The sequence below is a fragment of the Rhinichthys klamathensis genome, unplaced genomic scaffold (assembly GCF_029890125.1).
Source record: "Rhinichthys klamathensis goyatoka isolate OS25496 unplaced genomic scaffold, OSU_Roscu_1.1 h1tg000040l_1, whole genome shotgun sequence".
Lineage (NCBI taxonomy): Eukaryota > Metazoa > Chordata > Actinopteri > Cypriniformes > Leuciscidae > Rhinichthys > Rhinichthys klamathensis.
The window spans coordinates 13,911,672-13,938,065 of NW_026606587.1; the positions used below are offsets into that span (position 1 = coordinate 13,911,672).

A 26,394-nucleotide genomic window follows, 5' to 3' on the forward strand; every position below is an offset into this window, starting at 1 on the left:
ACGTTAATTTACGAACCCTACTATGGTTAAGGCGGAGCTCATGAATATTCATGACGCAAAGTGAGGTTCGCCCAATAAGCGTTGCTGATTTGCTGCAGAGCTGACGCTGGAATGTGGGCGAACGTCTTCACTTTTGATCAATAAAATATCAAAATCTTACTGACCCCAAACGTTGATTTTTCCCTATTTGTGAAACTCAAGTGTCTGTATTACATTAGTGTAAATTTTCCCAAATTATGACAGTTCTCTGGGTAGGATTATGATGATGTCATTTATAATGACTGTTCATTTCTAAAGCGTTCATGGTCCAACTCGAGCAGCGAACTGATCTCGTACTCATTCTCACTTAAAATAAATAATACAAACCCTACTATTGTCATTGGTCAAGGCAGATCTCATGAATATTCATGACGCAAAGTGAGGTTCGCCCAATAAGCGTTGGTGATTTGCTGCAGAGCTGACGCTGGAATGTGGGCGAACGTCTGCTGGCGAATGATGACTCGCCTTAATATGAATATTAATTAGGAAATGCGACTTCTGAATGTTACCAGGCAACGTTAAAATTACACATTTGCTAAGCCTTTGTCATAGTAGAAGTTTTAAATGAAGAGACATGCGGCAACGACATCTGCCGGCCAGACATGAAAGTCGCACGTGGACACCTTTATTAATCCCCCTGTGGTGAAAATCAAGATTTTAATGTTGTTTACATCTATGTGGTGTTTTTTTGTATATTCTTTAAGACAAACCATGTGCAAATTCATAAGTCGACAGCATTGCTGAGTATTTTCTGCTTAAAACTGCAGTGAACCAAAGACAGTCTCAAAAACACGGATTGAAATCGCTGGTGTTTCTGACGTCACAAACTACCTTGTAACCAATCAGATCAACGTGTGATGTCAACCAGTGGATCTCTGAGCTGCTGTGAGTGGGCTCATTTGCATATTGAATTTCACGTTTAAATATGTCATTTTGGTGACCAAAGATGAGTTTTAAGGTATAAAATTATTGATACAGGGGGACTTTAAAGGAATAGTTCATCCAAAAAAAAAAAAAGATCCCATAATTGACTCACTCTCAAGCCATCCTAGGTGTTATTAAATCCTAATTATATTAAAAAAAATATCCTGGCTCTTCCAAGCTTTATAATGGGAGTGAATAGTAACTGAGATTTTGAAGCCCCAAAAAAGCGCATCCATCCATCATAACAATAATCCATACGACTCCAGCAGGAGTTAATAAAGGCCTTCTGAAGTGAAGCGGTGATTTTTTTTTGTAAGAAAAATATCCATATTTATAACTTTAAGAGTAAATGATGGGATTGTGGGTGAACTATTCCTTTAAGGTAATTTTTTTAAGGGAAAGTATAATGACAAAAATACCATATTGATACAAAACGTACACGTCTCAGAACAAGCTTCATTTTCTATTGTGTAAAATAATCAAATTTATTAATAGCAGTAAAAAAAGAAAAAAGGGTGAAATATATATGACCTGGACATGTTTTTGTGAGATTTACCCTCCTATACATTCTGTCAATGAACAGTGCAGTAATATCTGGTGTTCATACAATAAATCCAAGAGATACATTAAACAAAAGGAGCTTTATTCACTAAAGTTGACACCTTGGAGGTTAGTCTCAGCTGTACCGAGTCTGATTTCACGAGGAGAGAGCTGGTTAGATGACAGGGTTAAACAGTTAGCAAGGAGAGGTCATTATGGCTCTGTGTACGTGTGTGTATGTGATACACAAAGTAGTACAGTACCAATCCACAGTTAAAACACAAAGGAAACAGTACAGTACAGTTGCTTATACATTGATGGTTAAGGCTAAGGTTTTATTGAGGGTCTCGGGGGAAGGTGCGAGAATGGAAAAAGATCCCTGATATCTTGCAAATAGCTGCGGAAAAAGGTTGAAGCCTATCAGAGTGCAAAGCATGCTATACTGCCTTACTGTAGCACAATCTCAAAACTTCTGACTCCAGGACGACTGCATTGGAGATGAGGACAAATAAATAGCAAATAAATAAACAAACGTAACATTCTACAAGCGGATGCACAACCAGTGAGCCACGTTTAGTAGTGAAAAGTTGGCATAAAACCTTACATTCCATTCAATTTAAGAGAAAAGGAAAGGAAAACTCTGTCAAATTACGCAACCATCATGTTTCGTGTTCCACAAAAGGAGACGTTAAGCAGAATGTCCAAGCTGCTCATTTCCATACGATGAAAGCAAATGGTGACCAGACACGATTTTCAATAAATATTAGTTTGGAATAACATAATTTATGGCACTTTTTGAAAGTTTCATTGAATGGAAATGAATGGTGTTTTACAGAAGAGGGTTTGGGAAAACATGAGGGCGAGTAACTGACTGCAGAGCTCACATTTTATCCCTTTAAAAGCACATCCACAAGACACAAGTATCATTTCCCTTGGTGATAGTATACACATATGGTGCTAAATATAATCATGGCGATATTTAGCCCTCTTCAGGGAGTGTTGAGCCATGGGCTTGTGAAGAGCAGCACCAGAAAGTGATGGTGAGGAGATCTTCAGTTCACACTTTCTTTCCCAACAAGAGAGCGCGCGTTTGAGACGACGAGACTTCCCAATCCCAGTGCAGACGAGCGATTACATATTATCTTTCATTCTGCTCCGTGTAAACATCTTGATCATCCACCTCGAAATAGGCAGCCATGAGTTGATGAGCGTGTTTTTAGAAAACAAATTCTTTACAATAAAAGTACTTCAGTCCAGCACCTGTGCCGGTCGTACATCAAACGTACCATCTACTCTGTCACAAGTTAGTAATATTAGTGAGTACATGAACAAGAGTATCTAAAGATTGTTAAGGATTACACTCTTGTAGACGGATAAATGCTAAAAAGCCGGAAAATATTGCATTCATACGCTATGACGTGCCCTTTGCCTGCAAATTTGAAAGGGGCATAATTACATTTGGCAAAAATGGTGGTGGCATTTCTTTTTTTTCTTTTTTTTTTTTTTACACACAGTCATTTTCAGCATTTTTGCTCCCTCTTTTTTTCTGCAAGCAAATTGGGTGAAGTATAAAAATCTGCCTTGATTCCTAAAGCAACTTTACAATACTTATCAAAACAAATACTTACACATCTGTCATATCATGCACATGCGGCTGAGGTGAGTTAAAGTTAGCGGGCGTTCGCACGGGACAAGCTCTCGCGATAAAAGCAAGAGCTTTCTGCTCATTTAGGGAATATGCGTGTCCGTATGTAAATATGCTCGACTTCCCCAGGGTTCATCTTCATCTGCTCGAAACACACGATCAGAGATCAGTGTTTACACAGAGCATCAACAGCACAAAGTGAACGCAAGAACATGTCCTGTGTGAACGGCCACCTTGATTCTGTAAAACGTCATTCTAGATTAAATTAGGAATATGTCAAAAGGAGATATGATTATTTCGAAATAATACATAAAAAAACAGTTCATGTCGAATAAATAATAACACCGTGTCCTAGTGAGACGTGACGCTGCAACGCAAGATAAAAGCATTGTAGCTTTCCATCCTGAAAGGCAATTTATTTTTTATTTATTTTTTACAATATGGATTATATTTCTGCGACGTTGCGATTGACAACTCGATCATCTCAGGGACTTCCTAAGTTACAGAAAAATTTATGAATTTCACATGCGGAATATGTGTTTTGTACAATATTAAAATGTTTAATTTGTGATTGGATATCATGTTTTGTTTGACTTTCCCCTATTAAAACAAACTATACCAAAATCTATTTTAAATACATTTATTTCATACCGAGTATACTTCAAATCCATTAACATATTTATTGACATTTAATATTATAATTAAACTTTATTTGGAGTGCTTATTTATTGCACAATCCATGTTTCTTATTATTATGCTCAAAATGTGTTCTAATATAATTATTGGTAAAGATAGTATGATCACTATATACAGGTGATATCGTGCAAAAGTTAATAAACTAATATATTATATAGACTCATTACATGCAAAGTGAGATATTTCAAGCCTTTATTTGTTATAATTTTGATGATTATGGCTTACAGCTTATGAAAACCCCAAATTCAAAATTAGAATATTGTGAAAAGGTTTTCATAAGCTGTAAGCCATAATCATCAAAATTATAGCAAATAAAGGCTTGAAATATCTCACTTTGCATGTAATGAGTCTATATAATATATTAGTTTCACCTTTTAAGTTGAATTACAGAAATAAATTGCACGATATTCTCATTTTTTCTAGTTTCACCTGTAATATCAGTCTTTAAATGCAAGATATTGAAAGTGAACCTACTTGCAATAGTTCCACTTTAGCACAATCAAATATACTTCAGTATATCATTAGATGAAGTTCAGCACGATTTCTGGATAACTAAACTAAATAAGTTGTTCCAATTTAGCAGACTTTAAGTATATCGTTTTAGTATACCATTAAGAGGGTATTAAGTACATAAATGTGTAAATGTATTTGTAGTATACTACGCATAAAAAAATGCATTTCAAAATACATTTTAGTATATTTCTTTTTCACTAGGATGTCTCGTTCACTCGGATGTACGTCATTGCTTGCGTCGCACGAGCGCCCACTACTGGCGGAACCCTTGAAATGTGTTTAAATGTAACGGACTGTTGCATTGTGGTCTATGGAGGGTAAAGGGTTAAGATTATCGCATCATGTCTGTTTAGGACACCATGTTATGTTTCATTCTTTTTTTTTAGAGATGTAGACTCACTTGACTATTTTTATGACCTCCATTTAAAAAATCAAATAAAATCACATTTGCTCATTAGGGACACCATCTTTTCCTAATCACATTCATAGTGTTTTATGGAGTAACCAAAATGGCAGGAAGTTGGAAGGCAGACACTACACTAAGGTTTTCTGTCAGATTTTTTACATTCTATCGCAAACTGTTTAAGAATGGAAAAGTGTGTTGAGTTTTACGTACACTCACAACAGGATTGTGAACCGGCTCAGACACGATCAAGCGTGTGTCACCGGCCTTTCAACTTACTCCCAACGTTTCCTCATTCGGAAAAAACATCACAATGACAAACGATGATGACGAGTAACACTGAGAAAATCACAATGACAGTAATAATAGAACTAACAGTAGTACAAGTCTAACTTCCTGGGTTGTGGTACCCCGAGGTTTGTCCGGTTTTACAGTTTTCCTGGAGTTTTCCAGGCTAATCCGTTCAGACGGCGGGTTTAGGAGAACGGCACATGACAGCGGATTCGGCTCATAGTGGCTCTCACCTCCGCTTTCTGATTCCCTTCCAAGGGTCTGTTGTTTAGTTGTCCCCTCCCCTCAACATTTACTTATTTTTACTCCTCTTGTTACAAGTAAAAACGTGTTTCTCTGTCCGTTTGATTCTGTAGTGTTTTACTCGCAGGCACTCTCACATGGCGTACTTTTGCGTCCATTCTCTCGCTAGTCTGTTGTACCTGCGAGAAAAGAAAGGACACACTCTTATGACAGTTCTACGTTAAGAGGAAACACAAAAAGGGTGAAGGTTATCGCAAAGGTTTACTAGCTTTTTGAAATCCAGAATTCAGTTTATTTGCTGGTTTTTGTCTTTATTGTCCCACATATTTGTATTAATACACATAAACAATCAATTTAGACAAACATAAAATCACATCCATCACTTAATACAATCCACTCATACTCATCATCACTGAGACCGACTCATTTTTACTCTGTGAAACAAAAATGGAGCCTCTCTTTCATTAAAAAACTGCGGCAAGAAGGATTGTTTTCCCCTATTTTTAGATAATACTGGCATCCTGTGACCTGAAGGTTACAGCTCAAACCCTTCGGACAATGTGGGCCTGTGATACGAAACGATTTGTGGCTTCACTAAGAGATTTAGTTTGGCAAACTTTTTTCTAAACCTGTCAAGGAACTTCCTCGTAAGGCTGGATAAATTGAGAATCACTATTTTTTTGTTTTAAATAGACATCACGACTCTACCATGATTCTGAACAGAGAACTTAAAGGGATAGTTCACCCAAAAAAAAAAATTGTGTCATCATTTACTCTCCCTCAAGTCGTTTCAAACCAGCAAGACTTTCCTTCATCTTCGGATCGGATCACAAATGAAGATCTTTTTGATTAGATTTTTATTTGTGCTCAGAAGACAGTCTTACAGGTTTGAAACGACTTGAGGGCGAGTAAATTATGACAGAATTTTCATTTTTGGGTGAACTATCCCTTTAATTTATAAGAGGATCAGGCACATTGTTAATTGCTGCAATCTGTTTTAAAATCTTGAATTAAAATATGAATTCTTTTTATTGTTTTGAATATATGATTCAATGACTCTCATAAATACTTGTTTCATTACTGGATAAATCAGCAAATCTCTTGAATGAATGATTCAATGACAAATAAATGAGTTTGTCCCTTATCGCCACCTACTGGTGTAACGATGTAATCGACACCATCGTTATCAAGTTACCTCATAAAGGGCCTGTTCACATATCGCGTCTTTTGCGCGCTCAAGTTCGTTATTTCAAATGTAGGCGCGCGGTAGAGGCTGACATTTTTTCGGGAATCACTATGCATCACGGGATTGGGACGGGAAAGGAAAAAATGTCAGCGGGAGTGGGCGGGACCGGGAATCGTAATAAAACTATGATACCCAACTTTATACACAAATATAAAGTTTCTATAAATAAACTCTATATTTAAATTTTGAACTAAATTCTATTTGCCCCGTCTCTTTATGCTCTCCTGTTTGCTTTGGTGTGGCTGGTAAAGTGAATGACGTGCTCCACAGTGAGCGGCGCTTGAGCAGCGCGTCAGCGTAACTACATCGTCACTGCCGCTGCAGACGCGCGAGAGTATTCACACTGTACAGTGTCACAGCAGCGGCTCCATAAGCGAGCAATTCTTTACAAAGAAGTTTTAGAAGTTGGTAATTTATAAAATTGATAGTCTTGAAAGTTTGTTAAGGGGAGGTGTACAACATTCGCATATAAATGTAAAACAAAACAACCCAGAAAACAGCTCCAATCCATTCGTTTCAGTCATACTTTCGATATGTTTACAAGACTACAAAACACACACACAAAAAACCGCACACTTGGGTTTAATTTGGGTTGTAGCTGTCTGTGTTACATAAACTAAAAGAAAGTTTATATATAATATTTTCTGGCTAGTTTACTTTAGTTTTTTTTATATATAATACACCATTAAAATATATATATATATAAAATAAATATAATACACCATTATATTTATTTTAAATATAATATATATTTATATAATACATATTCACCCAAATGAATAATTAAAAACAAGTTTAAACAGCCTAATCTTCTATAGACCTAACTGTTTTTTAGTCTTCATTTTCTTTTTTTGCCTTCTCAAGTTCTTGTTAAAACTCACTGGACATGCTTATTCTGTGCATTTTGGGCACTTTTTGTGTGAAATTTTGTCTATCAGAGAGGAGCTTCAGTGTTGCGGGAAGATTAATTGAGGAAAGGCGCACCAGCCTCAGTCCGGAATGTGTGGACACACTCTTGTTCTTACATAGCAACAGTGAGACTCATTCTCAAAGGAAACTCAATCTCAAGAGGGAAATCTTAGTTCAAGAAGGAAATTTGGATTTTGTTTAAATTTTGTTCTTTCAGTTCAATAAAGTAACAAACTGTGCTATGCACATATCTAAACTGTATTTTTTTTACTGTAACTGACAGATTACGGTAAAAAAAAACACAACACGGGAGTGGGAGGGAATAGGAGTCATTCTTCTGGGATTGGGACGGGATTGGATGTTTTTTCGTGGGAGTGGGACGGGAGAGGTTTGAAAATCCACTCCCGTGTCACCCTCTAGCGCGCGCTCGTTTTTTCCAAGTGCGTCCGCGCCGCATCGAGATAAAAACATCTCAACTTTTCAGAATGCCGCAAGCGCACCGTAAGTAGGTCACGTGACAAGAACCGACCGGAGCACAACCGTCCTAGCACTTTGGAAAAAGGAGAACGCGGCGCGCCCAGCGTTTTCTACGTGTTTTAGGCGCTATATGTGAATGGCGCCTAAAAGTGATTTACTGTTTTGATCGCTCCGTCACTCATTGTTTACACAGACATTTCGGAAGTGTTACCTTTCACTGTGAAGGTCTAAACATATTTAGATATATCGAAATCGTCTTCCATTGCGATTTCCAGTATGTCAACAGACAACGTTGAATTTTTTTGTGTTTTTTTTGAAGAGATCACTTCCGGCGCTTGCGCAGACCGAAGCGCCCGCGCCCTCAGATCACTTGGACGTGGCTGTGGTTACAAGAGGGAAAAACGATATAAATACTGTTCGTTTTCTCACACAAACTGCTCGTTTCGTGTCTTAGGCCATCAATGTGTACTTACATTTACGAGTCATTAAATCATGTTTAATTTGGACTTCTCTGTGCATGCTCTTTGAGGTGGTGACCATAGACCTGCATTATATGACTGACAGACAAGAACGGTTTGACCTAAAAATATCAAAATTAAAACTACTGCGAAAACAAAGACACCTACATCTTGGATGCCCTTGAGGTAAGCTAAAACATACCAAAAATTAATTTCAAAGTGAACTATCCCTTTAAAAAACAGAAAATCATCACAAGCAACGAAGTACTATACAACATACGTCCAATTAATTCTATACATTCATAGAATTAATTGGATTTTCCAATAAACACAAACTATTTTAATGCATTTTTGGGTCACTCACTTTTCTCTGTCTGCTTTATATGTATGTGCGATCTCAGGTACCAGCGGGTCATCTGGGTTCGGGTCACATAACAGGGAGCAGATGGACAACAAGACTAAAAAAAGGAAGGGAACACATTAAAAACACGATATAAAGCCAAAAGATCCTGATCATCTCTACTGTTGGAAAGCCTTGTGTTCATAGCAAGAAGAGCTTCTCCGGTGTTCTCTGTTTGTTTGTCATATAACAGTTTCCTGTGGAGTGATCCAAACTAGGTCACTTCTTAGAACAAAGATTAATCAGTGTAGTCTGACAGAGTAACCCACACGGGGCTCTATTAGACAGCAATGCCAAGGCTTTCCAGTACACAAAACAAACCTGTTTACAGCTGGTATTAAGATGTTTTGGTGATCGGATCACAAGTGGACTACTCTAAATACAGGAGTAAACGGGTTTAAACGCTTTGAGCTCGTCCAGTTTCCTCCACTCACAGAGTTAGTAGAAAACACATTCGACCGGATTGCTTTCGTAGTGTGAACGCTCATGTGATCGAATGTGTTCAAACAGCCACTAAAGGCCGTCTTCTCTCCGGCTACTGATGTAATGCGGGAACATTATGGGAAGAGCAATAGCCAGACGAGAGGAAAGTCCGCTAGTTCACTTACTTTGGTCCGGACCAAATAAAATGTTGATTTTTTGTTTGTTTGGTTCACTGCCCTTTTTGCAAGTTACCCAAATGTGTAACAAAACCACACGTGTGCTAAGCTCATCCATTCATTGGACAGAAATTCTCAAGCAGGGAAAAGCAGGAAGTGCAAAAAGCAGGGAAAAGCAGGAAGTGCAAAAACAGGCAATTTATGAAGATATTTATAGTGCAATTTTTATTCTTTTACTGATTTGGTGTCATCAGCTACTAACGCAATATGAAGAAACTTATGAGCATCATATGATACAATGTCATATATACAATGTTGTAATTCGGATTTTGCGAAGACGAATATGTGCTGCATGACGGTTGTGGCGGAGAGAGCATGCTCTCAACTGATAAAGTTAAAGCTGCAGTCCGGCGTTTTTCCTCTTTGTCGCCATCTCTGTTCGAAATCTGCAATTGCAGTCATTCGCGGAATTATCAACTTTACGTGGGTTGTGCTTCAACACCCTCGACACGGCACCGCGCGGATGAACACAATGTTTGAGGAGAGTGTGCGGCTGTCAGTCACCGCGCCGGTGTCGATACTGGCATTCACAATCACAGATTATTCTTTTTGGAAGAATGACCAACATACGAATTTTCACTGGAAAATGTCATCTGAACTAGTAAGAAACATCCACTTTTGTTCTGGTTCTGACATTGCAGTAAATCGCGGTGATTAAATCCATCAATCGCTTATAAGTTATCGATCACGCAAAACCGTGCAAATTATACTTTGTTCTCAAATTGTTAAATGTTAACAACGTAAGCAAGCATTGCAGGACTACATGTAATGTCCTTCCGATATTATCCTTGTTTTCGCATGGGCCGGTTGCAATCTCTTCTTTTCTGTCGCCACTCCGAAGTCCGAACGAAGTCTTGTGCATTTTACAGCGGGTGAGTCTCCAGTTGTCTGATGATCGTCGTTTGAACCTTTCTGGATCCGCCATCAAATTGATAAGTTTAATTATATCAAGTGCTGTGAGAAAAGGCTATAAATCTCCACCTCCAGCATCCTCACACTATAGCCTACTAGCCGAGACTCTTCTTTATGTGTACAGATGTGTGTGTACAGATGTGTGTGTACAGATGTGACGTAATGACGCAAAAACATGCTCGAATCTCCCGCGGATATCCACCAGTACCACTAGAATTAAAAACATTATTACAAGCTTACCGCTTTGAATCGAGCTACGGCAAGCAGAGCGTTTTGAACACTGGCTGGTTATGTATTTTCTCAAATATGTATTTTGGATCATTTTTAACCCAAAAAAAGCTACGGACTGCAGCTTTAAGGGTGCAGACCACATTTCTATGAGGCTCCGCCCTTCTCACAGCTGCCGTGCTAAAAGTGCAAACTGTCAACAAACATTTCTCCTCATCCCATAATGCACAGCGCAGCTGACTACGGCAGCTGGTTTAGTCCAAAAATGCGCAGTTCTTTGGCGATTGGGTCTGTTCGATGTCGGATCACGTTCTCACCACAAACAAACTGCTCCAGAGTTCGTTTCAAAGCGTACCGACGCTTGTTTGGTGCGCACCCGAGTGCGATCGCTGCATTCACACCGGCCCAAACGAACCGCACCAAGGGGGACAACGAACTCTAGTGCGATTCAACCGAACTAAATGAGGCAGGTGTGAAAGCACCCTAAAACTGTCGACTGAAGACCCAAGTTTGGGTTGAAGATGAAAAACGTACCAAGCTCAATGTTCTCTCTCCATTCCTGATGTCTAACACACTCACACACACACAGTGTTCGGCTGATCTCGCGTCTGTCAGAGCAGAAACTGAAGCTGATGCTCTCCGTGTGTCTCCGGTCACGTTCATATGTAAATTGCGTGAGCTTATTTTGTTCATTAGATTGAAAGATCTGCGCAAACCCCAACATTTACTCCCCCATAGACCCTCCGCTCGAAGAAATCAGGACAGAAGTGTTTGAAAGTGGACAGAAGAGACAGATTAAAACACCAGGTGTAAACGGGAATGTGTCTCTCGTCCACTTGTGATCCGATCAACCAAAAGCGCATCTTAATACCAAGCAGGGTCTCAGTGTCTGTCCAAAAAATGCTCAAGCCACATGAGAATTTTATAATTCGGAAATGATAATGATCATCTGTTAGTTTTCCTGAACAAGAGAGCATGTACTGTATGCTATGTTAAAACTTGGTAATATAATTAAATAATGTTTAAAGAATATTTAAAAACAAAACTTTTTAACTTTTTGTCACATTATTTTCACTAATACATCTTGTCGTAGTAATATGTTCATATAGCAAAAAAAGTATTGCAGATGAAGTCCTAAAAAAATGCATTCTACCATTCAATAATACATAATTTATTCCATGCAATTTTAGAGTGCTTTTGTTCCCAATAGCAGCACAGCTGATGTTCAGACCAACATCATCCTTATGTGAAATTGCTTGATCATATCACAATTTATTATATATAGTTATTATATGAGGTTTCCAAAAAGTAGCATGGTATTAACATGGCATTAGACTTACAGTTAGTGGCAAATAAATAAATTCAAAATAAATTCAAAGTGATTGTTTCAAGCATCGAGACGTTGCCGGAAACTTACCTTTGGATACAGTAAGTGCAGGAGACCACTGAGATCGCAGGATGTCCAGACAAATACTGCCATTACTGTTAATATTGGGGTGGTAGATTTTTGTTGTAAATGCGACCTGTCAATCAAGGTATTGATCACAGCATTACAAACCAATACATACATTTGCATTAGTGGTGGAACAGATCACAAAATTCACGGTTTTTGAGCCACGGATCGGATCATTTTTCGAATCAGCAAAAAAAATTAATAATAATAATATATATATATATATATATATATAGATATATTTAAGCAATAAGGTACGAGAGGCTGTGCTGTATCATGAATAAGTCACAAAATAAGTAAAAAAAATATGTATTAGTGCAACTTTCATGAAATCACTACAAGCCTTCTTTCCGCTAGAAAAAAATAGTCCCTGATCGTGAACAGCAACAACATTTTTAGGGGTGTCACGATTCTCCAAATTTTCGATTCTAAGGTCATGGTTTTTAATTTATTTTATTAATTTATTTTTTAATTTATTGATTTATTATTATTATTATTTTAAAAACATTGCCATTGTTTAATTGTTGCTTCTTTTTTTTTTTTATATTATTTTATTATTATTTTTATTATTTTCATCATCTTTTGTACTATTACTGTTTAATTAACAGGTTATAATCAAACTAAGGCAGATTGTTTTGGGTTGGTTGGGGTGTAAAAAAATACAATCTCTGTACAAACAATAGCATTTGTCTTTGAAAAAAAAAAAAAATATATATATATATATTTATATAATAAAAAAATAAAATGTGTAAATTGACAAGACAAAACACGTTCAAATGATAAACTTTCCCTCTATGATGGTTAAACTTAGCAGTTAATCCGCGAATCACATGCGTGCCGATCCGTGAGGATCAACCGCGATCCGTTCCACCCCTAATTTGCATACGACTAATGGTCTCCAAACACAATGAATCGCACAAAGCAACTCACCTTTGGTGGTTTAAACGGGTAGTCTGTGGGGAAATGAATCGTGAGGAAGAAAACCCCTCCTTGATATGGACTGTCATTCTGAAAAACAAGGACAGTTTACTAATGCATGTTTCATAGCCAACAGTTCTGTTATAAGGAGACAACTGGACAGAGTTGATTTACATACAGAAGTGTTAAAGGAACAGTAACAATGGTATTAGTGTAATATAGATATAGAATATAGATAAGAATAAAACTGTAAAGATTGGTGAGTGTAAATTTTACTGAAGTGGAGATTTCTGGCTCAATGTAGGAGGAAAAACTCATTTTGAGAAAACGGCCTTTAACGATATACACCGTATACACTGAAATCTACATAAAGTGCTCTAAAATATACAGTTAACAGTGTATTTTGGATGTTTTCTGTCCACTAGTCTGAAAAAACTCTTTATGAAAAGCCAAAAATCTCAAAATTGACAGATGCATGAAAAAAACTACAGTTGTGTCTGGCCTTAATATGTTATAGACTGATAACTACACACATATATTATATAAACACTAACTTTTAAGTTAGATGTGATTAATCGCAATTAATCGACTTGACAGCACGAATAACCAAAATACCAATAATTATTCCCATCCAAAAATATGATGCGGGACTTAATTACAAGCAAGGCCGAAATACACTGGGACTCTTGTTTTGAAATGTCTACGCTTTACTACTACAGCTGCTCATTAAAAAAGATGAGATATTAAATATGCACAATCATCTGCAACATATTACAATATAAAAGCCATGAAGTAACATTGTCATAACTCAATCAACAGAATCATAAGCCATCGTTTCACATGGCAAATGTGTGGAATTCATTGATTGCAAATGTTTCTAAAGTCACTATTCTGTGAAACGAACAACAGCGCCGCGTTTTGACCTTAAATATTTATTGAATTAAATCATCACCTTTTGAGGTTTAACAATCACATTAGGCTGTGTCGCGTTTCCGGTTTTCCGTCTATGAATGTACACATTTCCTCTGTTACACATTTTAAGATATTTAGGACTTTTTATAGCCTTAAATTTGGTCAAACTGAACTTCTTAAGGACCCTGAATGGAAAGATTTTACAAATGTTTTAAGTCTACTGGTTTTTCCAGGTCTAGAAATCACATTTCACGACTGTGGGAACCCTGTAATTCGAAAAGGATAAGACAGCTACTCACCGGCCCCATTATTGTTGCCTGCCAGTGAAACACTGGAAAACATGAATCATGACATTAAAACAGAGTAAAAACTGATCCGATCATGTGTGCTGAGAATGCCAGTCAGTGTTACACAATAACACATGTGAATATCTTTGTATTTAAACTGTAATCTGATAGTAGGGATGCACGATATATCGGCCACCATTTCGGTATCCGTCGATATATGTTCATTTTTGTTCATTTTATCGACCCGATATATTAAAGCTGATAAATAATGGATTATTTCCTTCAGCTGAGACGCTTCAGATGTGCACTGTTCAACATGATGGATTTGAATTGCTTGATTTATGATTGAAATCACTTCAAAAAAGGAAAATACAGTTCAGTGGAACATTTGACGTCTGTCATATCGGCTACATAAAATTATCATGAGAACATTGTAATTGTGTTTGGGACATAGCTTTTAATTTTTGGTTCTCAAAAATTATATAAAACTTTGGATTTGGATTTATCAGCCAATATATCGGTTATCGGCTTTCAAATATAAAGAATTATTGGCCAAAAATGTTCATATCAGTGCATCTCTATCCAGTAGTTAGGCCCCATCCACACTACGTTTTAGTTTAGAAACGGAGACCTTTTGCTACGTTTGCACCTCCCGTCCAGACTAAAACGGCAAAAATGAAGACCTAAAACGGAGAAGTTTAGAAACGCTGCACGTTTTGTGTTTTGAATCTCCGGAGGGCGTTTTAGTGAAGACGGGTCAAAACGGAGGATTTTAGAAACGATGACATAGTAGAGGCTCACACTCGGCTTTCTGATTGGGTGTCATCAGTCATGGCGTATCCTTCCCTGATTCGTCAGCCACCCATCACATGACCCGTCCCCGGAAGAAAACATACAGCAACAGCCTGGACTACCAGTTACGTTAGTGACTGCAACATGGATAACGAATTACAAGCGTTACTGACTCTGATGTCTTTGCTAGCGGCTGTTGTGCAAGTAACTTCGGCATTTTACAATGCTATAACTGCCTATATGCGGCGGAGGCAAGCTATTATTCCAGCGATCTGTGACAATTCCCGTGTGCAGCGGCGGTATCGCCCGTACATGGAGCGCCGCTCTTTGTAGAGGTAACTTAGCTACTTTCTTCTTCGTCAAATCTGAGGAATAGTCAATCTGTGTCCTGTTTACGCCGGCACGCGCACGCCCAGTGTTGGTGAATGATCACGTGATCCGCGTTTTCAGTCGTTTTAAAGGGTTAGTTCACCCAAAAATGAATATGATGTCATTAGTGACTCTCCCTCATGTCGTCCCAAGCCCGTAAGACCTCCGTTCATCTTCAGAACACAGTTTAAGATATTTTAGATTTAGCCCGAGAGCTTTCTGTCCCTCCATTGTAAATGTATGTACGGTATACTGTCCTTGTCCAGAAAGGAAATAAAGACATCAAAGTAGTCCATGTGACATCAGTGGGTTAGCTAGAGTGTGTTGAAGCATCGAAAATACATTTTGAACAGAACAACAGAACCGGAAGACAATACAATGCTGAATAAAGTCGTAGTTTTTGTTATTTTTGGACCAAAATGTATTTTCGATGCTTCAACACATTCTAACTAACCCACTGATGTCACATGGACTACTTTGATGATGTCTTTATTCCCTTTCTGGACAAGGACAGTATACCGTACATACATTTCCAATGGAGGGACAGAAAGCTCTCGGACTAAATCTAAAATATCTTAAACTGTGTTCTGAAGATGAACGGAGGTCTGACGGGCTTGGGACGACACGAGGGAGAGTCATTAATGACATCATTTTAATTTTTGGGTGAACTAACCCTTTAATGTGGACGGAGATCGTATTCGTTTTAATTCTCCGTTTCTAAACTAAAACGCAGTAGTGTGGATGGGGCCTCCGACATTATCCTTCACTCGTTCCTGATATACTCACAGTCCTCTCCGACCGGACCCGCTGAACACTGGGCTGGTGGATCTCTCTGCAGGTCTGTCAGTTCCTGAGGGGAAAACATAATCTGAATTTAAGTGGCCATTTCATGTAAAACAACATTTCTGGAGCAGGAAACTTTGTATTTGTAAGTGTACGTCATGGAAAATTGATAAGAGTAACATGAAAACAAAGGATTCCTGTCCCGATCAAAACTTCATCAGCACTAGGATACTAAACGCTTTCTAAAAACAGAGTTCGGCTCATGTTAGTGTAATGTGGTTGCCAACACATATTCCTGATGCTTCGGCTCTGAGGTTTGTTGCCGTATGGAGATGTGGATCATTTCAGCAGCTCTGCCAGCGCAAGCGACACTATGACAGTCATCTCACTCTAGCAACTCGGTCTGAGAATGAAATATGAATGAATATAACTGAAAATATCAGGGTGTTACAGAAATATCAGTTGTGGAAAACAACTTCTTTGAAAAGATTATTTAAACTCAAAATGTAATAGAGGTAAAAGTGTATAATTCACCAACATCAAAATATATATATATATTTTATTATGTTTTGCATTAAGGCAAAAATATTGTAATACAATTATTCAAGATAATACCCAAGTTTGGGTCAGTTTTTTTTTTTTTTTTTTTAAATAACTGTTTTCTATGTGAATATATAGTGTAATTAAAGTGAACGTTCAGCATCATTACTCCAGTCTTCAGTGTCACATGATCCTTCAGAAATCACTCTAATATGATGATTTGATGCTCCAGAAACATTTCTGAGTATTATCAATGTTGAAAACAGTTGCGCTGCTTCATATCTTTGTGGAAACTGTGATTCAGGATTCTTTGATCAACAGAAAGTAAAAAAAAACAGCATTTATTTGAAATGGAAATCTTGTGTAACATTTTAAACATCTTTACCGTCACTTTTGGTCATTTTAATGCGCCTTTGCTGAATAAAAGTACTACTAAAAAAATTTATAAAAAACCACGTACGGACCTAAAACCTTAAACTTTTGAACAGTACTGTAAATATACACTTTACATTTTGATTTTTATTATTTTATTTCCTTTTAGTTTTGGGGTAAATTTGGAGCTAAAAATATGTTGTTAACATGTTTCATGAGTTAACCCAAATTATTTTAATTAATACTTCAATAATGTTAAATCAGCGCTGGCATTTGCACAGTTTCTCGATTTCTTAAACCTGTCCTTTAACGATAACGTTAGGGGTGGGCGATATGACCAAAATCAGAATTATGAAATTTCAATGGTATGAAAAATGTATATCATAACCTTATTTAAAGCAAAAATAACTAGTCTATATCGCGATATGAGTCATTTTATTTCACGGTAACGATATATATATCACGATATAGGCTAGTTATTTTTGCTTTAAAAATAAGGTTATGATATCAATCTCTCATACCATTGAAATTTCATAATTCTTATCACCATTATCAATATCATTAAAAACTAATACCATCCTAAAAACTCTCAAGCGTACTGAAGACAAGTAAACAGTGATAAAGAAAGAGCAAAGAAAACAAACTATAATTGAACAGACACAAATGAAAAATGAACCTAACTGAAAACCTTCAAGCACTAGAAATAAGAAATACTCCATAAATGTATAAAGTAATCAAAGGTATAAAAAAACAATGGATAGACTATCCATTTTGGACTCTTTAATGTGTAAATTAAATTAAATACATTAATGTTAAAGTCTGATATTAATGTTCGGACACTGTCACTTTAAGACCGACTGGACGGATCCAATATACTTGTGCTTTATTTTCCTTCTTAACTGTTTACATTCACTTAAGACATAAATTACTTGCAAAAACATGGTCACTTTGACACGTAAGTACACGTGAAACTCGAAAAATTTGAATATGGTGCAAAAGTTCTTTTATTTTATGAAACTAATAAATTATATAGACTCATTACATGCAAAGTGAGATATTTCAAGCCTTTATTTGTTATAATTTTGATGATTATGGCTTACAGATATGAAAACCCCAAATTCAAAATTAGATTATTGTGTAAAGGTTTTTATATCTGCAATCCATAATCATCACAATTATAACAAATAAAGGCTTGAAATATCTCACTTTGCATGTAATGAGTCTATATAATATTTTAGTTTCAGACAGTGCTGAGAAACAGTCTCTACGTGTACTGAAATTAGTTGTCTTTTGCTGCTAATTGTGCTTCAACGGTTTGAAATCACCTGTTTTTAAACCGCAATGCTTAAAAACACATGCAACCGATACACTTTCATGACCGCCAGGCACAGCAACATCACATGAGCGTAACCGCGATAGAGACGATAGTTCAAAATCTCTACCGGATGTCAAGCGTCTACCGGTTAATCGTGTTCACCGGTATATCGCCCATTCCTAGATAATGCAAGCACTGACTGGATTATAAAGTCCCCCTTTAGCCAATTATTTTATCCCTTAAAACTCCTTTTTGCTCACCAAAATTACATATTTAAATGTTTTTACCTTGAAAAAAATGATTCATGAATTAAAATATCTTGAATGTAACTCGACACCCTTGCCTCGTTTAGAATACGAGGTTCTATGAATATGCAAATGAGCCCCGCCTCCACTCACTCACTCAGCTCAGAGATCCACTGGTTGACGATCACACGTTGATCTGATTGGTTACAAGGTCGTTTGTGACGTCAGAAACACCAGCGATTTCAAACCGTGTTTTTGAGACTGTCTTTGGTTCACTGCAGTTTTAAGGAGAAAATACTCAGCAATGCTGTCGACTTATGAACTTACACATGGTGTGCCTTAAAGCATATTAAAAACACCACACAGACACATAAACAACATTAAAAGCTGGGTTTTCAGTGTCATGTTTGTCTGCCATGCATCTTCTCTCCTGAGGTTTTCTAGTTTTGATGCACCGTTTGTAATGCCGGGTCAAGGCGTATGTGTGTGTACAGTAACTGTTCGGGATCATTCATCAGAAATCTCTCATATCTCGTCCTCATATTCTCCTCTTGTATTGCTAGAAGTTACTGTGTAACTCAGTGCCTGAAAAGGCCTGTCTAAAGATAGACTAGAGCCGTCAGCTGCTCGCCACCAACACTTTCAATACTATAACCATCATCAGCACACTTAAAGAAACACATAAGTGCCTCTGATGGGTCAGTCCATATCTAACCTTGAACACAACAGCAGAAGAACAATAAATGGCTTTAAATGACATTACTGCAAGAATTAAAGAACGCACTGCTGCAACTATCCATATCTCATAGAACTAACTATTAGTTCTATGAGAACCGTGAACAATAACTTTATTAAAGGTATCATTACTGCCTTTTTTTATTTATAATGTTCGCTGATGTCCAATTATAATGTTAAAGACTTTTAAACCAAAAAACATCCTAATTTAGAAGCAATAAGCTCTTTTCTCTCCTGTTTTTGACCCTTTCTATCAAACACTGCGATGATTGGGCGACAGGTTTGCATATTAAAATAAAATAAATAGAAAAATATCTTGTTATATAATTGAAACATTTGCCAACGAAAGGTAAACAAAGTATTACATATACTTTATAAGTCTTGGTTTTGAGAAATAAAAAGTTTAAAGGTATAGTTCACCCAAAAATGAAAATTTGGTCATCATTTACTCTCCCTCATGTTGTTCCAAACCTGAATAAATGTCTTTCTTCTGCTGAACAAAAAAAGTTAATATTTTGAAGAATGTCGGTAACAAAACAGATATTGGACCCCATTGACTTCCATATTATTTTTCTTCCATTCTATGGAAGTCAATGGGGTCCAACAACTGTTTGCTTACCCATCTTTTTAAAAATATATATTTTTTGTGTGTTCAGCAGAAGAAAGAAACTCAGTCAGATTTGGACCAACTTGACGGCGATTGAATGACAGAATATATATTTGGGTGAACTATCCCGTTAAGTACTGAGTTACCACAGTTATAATTGACAGAAGATGACGTACGATGTTTCCTGTAAACGGAAGTATGACTGTACGTACCATTGTTTGTCGCATTGTCGTTCTTACATTGTTCATCATTTTCGATAAAGTGAAAAACTTTGTCATTTGCAGTGTCATGTTGATCAAATGAACCGTGTTGCAATGTCTTACTGATGACAAAACAGATGTTTTATTCGGGATTAGCCTACAGCAAATTGCTTCAATCAAAACAATAACAAAAGCAGCGCTTTGTTATGTATCCGATATTCCGACGCATTAACCCCATAAATGCCGAAAGAACAGCAAATCACAACTATTCATTCTGCAGATCTGATCTGTTTGCGTGTCTCCGTCTCGTATTTACTACTACATGACATGCACGAATCAGTGGCTAAAGAGGAAATTATGTAAAAGTAGGCCACGTTTCTGAGCTTGGTTTCAATAAAAGCTGTTTTTGGACTAACTAGGACGTTTTGAGTTCTGAAACTTACTTAGTACAATTACCTTGTATGTCAAAAGATAGGGATGCACGATATTGGATTTTGGCCGATATTCGATATGCCGATATTTTCAAACTAATTTTGCCCGATACCGATATATTTGTATTTTTTTAAGTGCAAAAAAATCTTATTAAAGCTTCTATTAAAGTTCTCAGTCAAGAGCAGTGAGTGATTTCCTCTGTGTTTTGTTGTTTTATTAACATTAACGGGATAGTTCTCCCAAAAATTTAAATTGTCATTTACTCTCTCAAGTTTCTTTCTTCTGTTGAAAATAAAAGTTATTTGGAAGAATGTGGCTAACCAAACAGTTGCTGTACTTCAGTGACTTCCATAGTATATTTAAGCGCAAGAAAGAAATGAATACAGGTTTGGAACAACATTAGAGTGAGTAAATAATGAGAGAATTTTTATTTCTGGGTGCAGTATCTCTTTAAGGACAAGCGACAGCATATTATTACTGTCTTTAAAGGGTCACTCCACCCATTTCAACATTAATCTTTATTGAAAGTGGGTTATATATGTAGTCGAAATGTAAAAGAAATTTTAAATTTGGTGCCCTCTTGACCGAGAAAAGACAGAAAATAACTTTGGGGCGCATTTGTATGTAAGACAACAACTCCCACAATGCACCATGTTGCACAGCTCCGCAAGCCACTCCCACTAATCCAGAACAGCGCAAACATCAGAGAAATCGCTCTTCCGTCTACAAGAAGGCTAGCTGCCAAATGAGTTTAAAATTCATTTCACAAAAAATGTCTAGTTAGTTGTGGCGAGCAGGACGAGGGCGAGGGACGTGAGAGGACGACGCGAGTGATAATGAATGACACCTGTGCAGCGGTCTCATATCTCTCACGGAGGAGCGGAAGCACAAAAGGAACAGGCCTGATTTTATGTTTTGTTTCTGTTGTGTGTGGCCAGCTGGCTTATACTTTTGTTTTGTATTTGTTTATTTTACTATTAAAACGTTTAAATGTTCGCCGGTTCCAGCCTCCTTCTTCCCACAACAACGAACCCCGTTACATTGGCAAACTCATTAGTGAATTACTCGTTTGTATTTCTTTCTATATGGTGAATTATTGCATGATACCTGCATGTTCAGTCAGGCGAAACTAGGATGGTTCACATCACAACACAAACGTCCGTGTGGTCGTCTGATTCAGAGATTTCGTCCAGGAGAAACTGCCTTGTTGAAATTCTCTGCAGCAGACGGACTCTATCTGTGTCCGTAGCGCACAGCGAGAGCACACGCACCAGCAGTCCGCCCAGCTCAAGCCAGCCCGGGCTCCTCGTCCGCGACAGGCAGCCGCCTCCTGTTCCACCATCAGCCTCAGCTGCTCTTCACTATATTGCGGCTCGTAAAGATAGCCACGAACAGCGGATTCGAGCAGCAGAATTTCAAAATCCTCTTCTTCCATATCATGTTTAGTTTCTTCCGTCATTGTCGTAACTTCCTATATCCACAGCGCTTGTTAGCTTAGCTTATAAACAAGATGGCTGATATTGCTTTCAGTATCTGCAAGTGAAGTCCCACCCACTGATCTGTGATAGCTCTGTTAGCGCATTAGGTCCAACCCCCTATGGGCGGGTTTGAAAGGGTGGGAATTTGTGCTTGTAGTCTATACAGAAATCCCCCCTTTTTACACTTCCTCCTACAATGACGTCAAATGACGATTTTTGCGTCATTGTAGGAGGAAGTGAAAAAGGTAAATAGTAGATTTCTCTCGTCTCAGGGGAAAATGAAAGAATGTTGCACGACCATTCAATAGTATGACTGGTTGTCTAACAATGGACCTCTTAATGCAAATGGGTGGAGTGTCCCTTTAAGAACTGCACGCGACGCGTCTAATATACACGCATTTGACAAGCAGATTTTCTGTTTGCTTTCACTTTAGACATAACCAACTTTGTTTATGTAAACCTTGTGTGTATTTGACAGTATCAGCGCAATAAGACTGGAAAGATTAGTCCAGTATGCAGGCGCTGTGACAGGCTTTTAGTTCCTGTGAGCGTCGGGTGTAACGCGCTCAGAAAAGCGGATGTTAGAACAGCGCATCAGCACGTGAATGATATGTTTACCTAGCAAGACTTTGACGCACATGCAAATAATGAACTTTTGTGAATTGCGGTGTCCCGTGAGTGTAACTCTACCTCTGTGTTTACATGTGATGTGATGTGATGTGAATGTACGTCGCGTTGTACAGTATGTTGAGATGAAGGCGCCAGAATTGAACTGATAGAATGCACGATACTATGATTTTTCTTCAAAAGCAGATCGTGGAGACATTTTAATCGTCCACGATCAAAAACCGTGAGACGCACGGCACACCCCTAGTTGGAAGTTTAAGTTGCTGGCGCTCATGCTTCGTTCACGGTCGTCACGTGCGCATAGGAACACGCCACCCTATCGGCAAGGCTCATCGGCAGAAATATTCATATCGGCCAATGCCGATGATGGTCATTTTAAGCTTTTATCGGCCGATACCAATATTGTCCCGATATCATCGTGCATCCCTATAAAAAGATCAAGGAAAATTTGATTTCTCAATTCCTGACCTCTTTAATACATTAAATTGACTAGACATGATTCATACATTACAAACGGACCACAGCTTTAACAAATACATTTTTTATCAGAAAAAGACTATTCTCAATTTAAGAAAATTATGAAAGATTATATAATAATTCTATAAACCTGCAATACAGCATATTGGTATATCGTTACTTATCGTCACTTACACTTAGCAAAAGCAAAGAAATGCAGTCTCAGTTTTCTTAAACGTTAGAGTCCATAGTATCAATCAACATAATGCCTGTATTAATATAATTAGATTATTTTGCTTACATGATTAAATACACGTTAAAAGGTTGTTTGTTTCTGATAGCCTGGAGTCTGGATATGATCATTGCACAAGTGTGATGCTTAATAAATGTCCTCTGACAGGATCAACACAACACACCACATACTGTGTTACATATGTGCCGCTTTTAAAGGGGGCGGAGCTTCTGCCGTCTATTTCTGATCTGTTGTTGTCACTCTCTCTTCACCCCTGGTTGATGTAACATGACATTTGGAAAAAGTTAAATGTCTGATATGTATCATTAGTCTGTGCACATTTAATAAAGTATCTAAAAACGTGCATTCAACATTTTTATGATCATTTTGCAGTGCCTCTCAGATCTTAAAGTCCCCCTGTAGTCAATAATTGTATCCCTTAAAACTCATCTTGATCACCAAAATTGCATATTTAAATGTTTTTTTCCTTAATGCCTTGAAATAGCATGAATGTAACTCGACACCCTTGCCTCATTTAGTATTTGCGGTTCTATGAATATGCAAATGAGCCCCGCCTCCACTTACTCACTCAGCTCAGAGATCCACTGGTTGTCGATCACACGTTGATCTGATTGGTTACAAGGTAGTTTGTGACGTCAGAAACACCAGCGATTTCAAACCGTGTTTTTGAGACTGTCTTTGGTTCACTGCAGTTTTAAGCAGAAAATACTCAGCAATGCTGTCGACTTATAAATTTGCACATGGTTTGCTTAAAGCATATTAAAAACACCACATAGACACATAAACAACATTAAAAGCTGGATTTTCACCACAGGGGGACTTTAAGATCCTTTCTGGTACTAAAAATGTCAGAGCTGTAATTTAATTTCTGCCTAAAAATAAAAGCATGTGTGAGTTCATAAGAACAACACCATAACGGCGAGTAAATACAGAATTTTTATTCTTATAATAAGTGATTATGGAATCATTTGAAATCAAAACACTGTGATTTTTCTATCTGTGATTAAAGTAGTTATCCGAACGGGGTGGCGAATCTGTTAAAAATACCCTCCGCTGTCCTAGTGCCCTATTTGCCGAGCCATATATGGACACACTGACATTGGGGTTCAGCATTTGGCAACTTGAAAGCGGTTGTCGCCCATCACGCATGCGCACCAGTGGCGCTTCTCTCATTCATGATGACAGACAACAGAAAAGATAAATTTTAACGATGTTTAGTTCTCCACCGAACTTACATGCCACAAATCATTCATAACAACACCTGAAAACCCCCATAAACGTGTGTTTTATGCCCACAGTTCCTTCTGCTACAACATCACACATCGACAATAGACGTTGTCGATCACATATTGCGCAAAACAAACACTCGTAATCAGCAGTATCGAAGTATCAGTGACTGTTTATAACATAATGCCCGTGAATCTGTAACGAACAGAACGAGAACAAGCGTCTGTCGACTGCATACATCCACCATTGGCCATCCGTCTTTGTCTTGACCAGATGGGGATAAAATGAGGAAAGTGCGAGTGCTTTACATTCACAACAGCGTTAGAAGATGACGATGAGGACATTGACAGAGGCTGTGAGGTTATGCGATCCACACAATGAACACAAACTCACCTTTTGGATTCTTTTCAACGCCATTTGCTCGCTGTATTACAGCACAGTGTCTGTTTGATCTAGTTCAGATACTGTTGGCCTGTACAGTTTGGATGAGAACGCGGTTGTTGTTGTTTTTTCCTCTCAGTGTCACACGTTAGGTACGTAATAACACAAAAGCACAGATTTGGACATTCACACTGCTGTATAAACGGCAGTCGCCGATTTGAGGAATTCTTACCCCCTCTAACCTCACTGACAGTTTTTAGTGCTGTACTAGACAGCAGGAAGGTAATCTCGCGAGACAACGCAACGTATTTTAGATATTATCGCGATACTAGAGCGTGCGTGTTAGAGAGGGGATCTTGGGAAATGTAGTTCTGTTGGCGTTACGTGCTAATTTTGCATAAAGGATGTGACAGAAGAAAATTATGATCGAAGATTAATATAAATCTACACCTTAATCATTCTACTTCACTTCTATAATATTAGCTAAGTTTTAGTTTAGCTTACAATAGTTAGCTTAGCTTAGTAGTTTAGCTTACAATAGTTTTCGTGGTAACACTTTACAATAAGGTTCATTAGTTAGCATTAGTTCGTGGTGTATTTACTAACATGAACTAACAATGACCATTGCATTTGTTACAGTATTTATTAATGTTTGTTAATGTTAGTTAATAAAAATCCAGCTGTTCATTATTTGTTCATGTTAGTTCACAGAGCATTAACTAATGTTAACAAATACAACCTTGTTGAAAATAATATGACCTATAAGATGAATAAATACTAAAGAAGTATTGTTCATTCTTAGTTCATGTTAACTAAGGTAGTTAACTAATGTTAATTAATGAACCTAATTGTAAAGTGTTACCGTTACTGTGTTATTTACTTACACTAACATGCCTTTTATAACTTAGAATAGACTCTAAATTATATTTTGAATACACGCGTATCTGTTCTTATTTTCCCTAATAGGGTATACGTAACTTACTAGGTAAATCCCTGAAAATGTGTAGTAAGTTTTGAAAGTCCATCCAATGTATCGCTTTGCTGTCTCTATCCACAAGATGGCGCTGTTTGACTATTTAAATGGTGGATAATCCAAAGTATTTATTTTCTTTAACACAAGCAAAAAGCGCGGGACAACACTGTGTGTGTGTGTGTGTGTGTGTGTGTGTGTGTGTGTGTGTGTGTGTGTGTGTGTGCTGGGTAGGCCTACATAAAAACAAGATGTTAGGGGGGTAGTAGGAGGCTACACTTAATATTAAGCTACATGTAAATATGAAGATACGCTCTGACTGATTTTAAATCATAATTTTGGTCACCCCTGAAATGGGTCATATCCATAGACTGTAAAAAAAAAAAACATTAATGCGGATTCAGGGACATGCGTTTATTGCTTTGACTTGATTTGTTTCAGGGAAGTCATCATATAAAT

At 37.5% G+C, this 26,394-nt stretch overlaps 1 protein-coding gene across 1 annotated transcript; it reads right to left on the bottom strand.

The window, feature by feature from the left end:
• Positions 1 to 5,043: 5,043 nt before the first annotated feature.
• On the bottom strand, positions 5,044 to 25,261 carry ube2d4 (ubiquitin-conjugating enzyme E2D 4 (putative)). The gene is made up of 7 exons (XM_056246920.1): positions 24,978 to 25,261; positions 16,101 to 16,164; positions 14,166 to 14,197; positions 12,967 to 13,044; positions 12,001 to 12,106; positions 8,749 to 8,842; positions 5,044 to 5,473 (listed from the first exon to the last, which is right to left on the bottom strand). Exons 1-7 carry the CDS (start codon positions 24,999 to 25,001, stop codon positions 5,428 to 5,430), a joined length of 444 nt encoding a protein of 147 aa, XP_056102895.1. The 5' UTR covers positions 25,002 to 25,261; the 3' UTR covers positions 5,044 to 5,427.
• Between the last annotated feature and the right edge of the window lie 1,133 nt (positions 25,262 to 26,394).

Bases quoted from the DNA above. Each gene is read 5' to 3' on its own strand.
- ube2d4 (XM_056246920.1), bottom strand. From the start codon at position 25,001: ATGGCGTTGAAAAGAATCCAAAAG. The intron at 14,198-16,100 runs GTGAGTATATCA...CATGTTTTCCAG, and splicing joins GGGTCCGGTCGGAGAGGACT to TGTTTCACTGGCAGGCAACA. The intron at 8,843-12,000 runs GTAAGTTTCCGG...TCCTTTTTTTAG, and splicing joins TGCACTTACTGTATCCAAAG to TCTTGTTGTCCATCTGCTCC.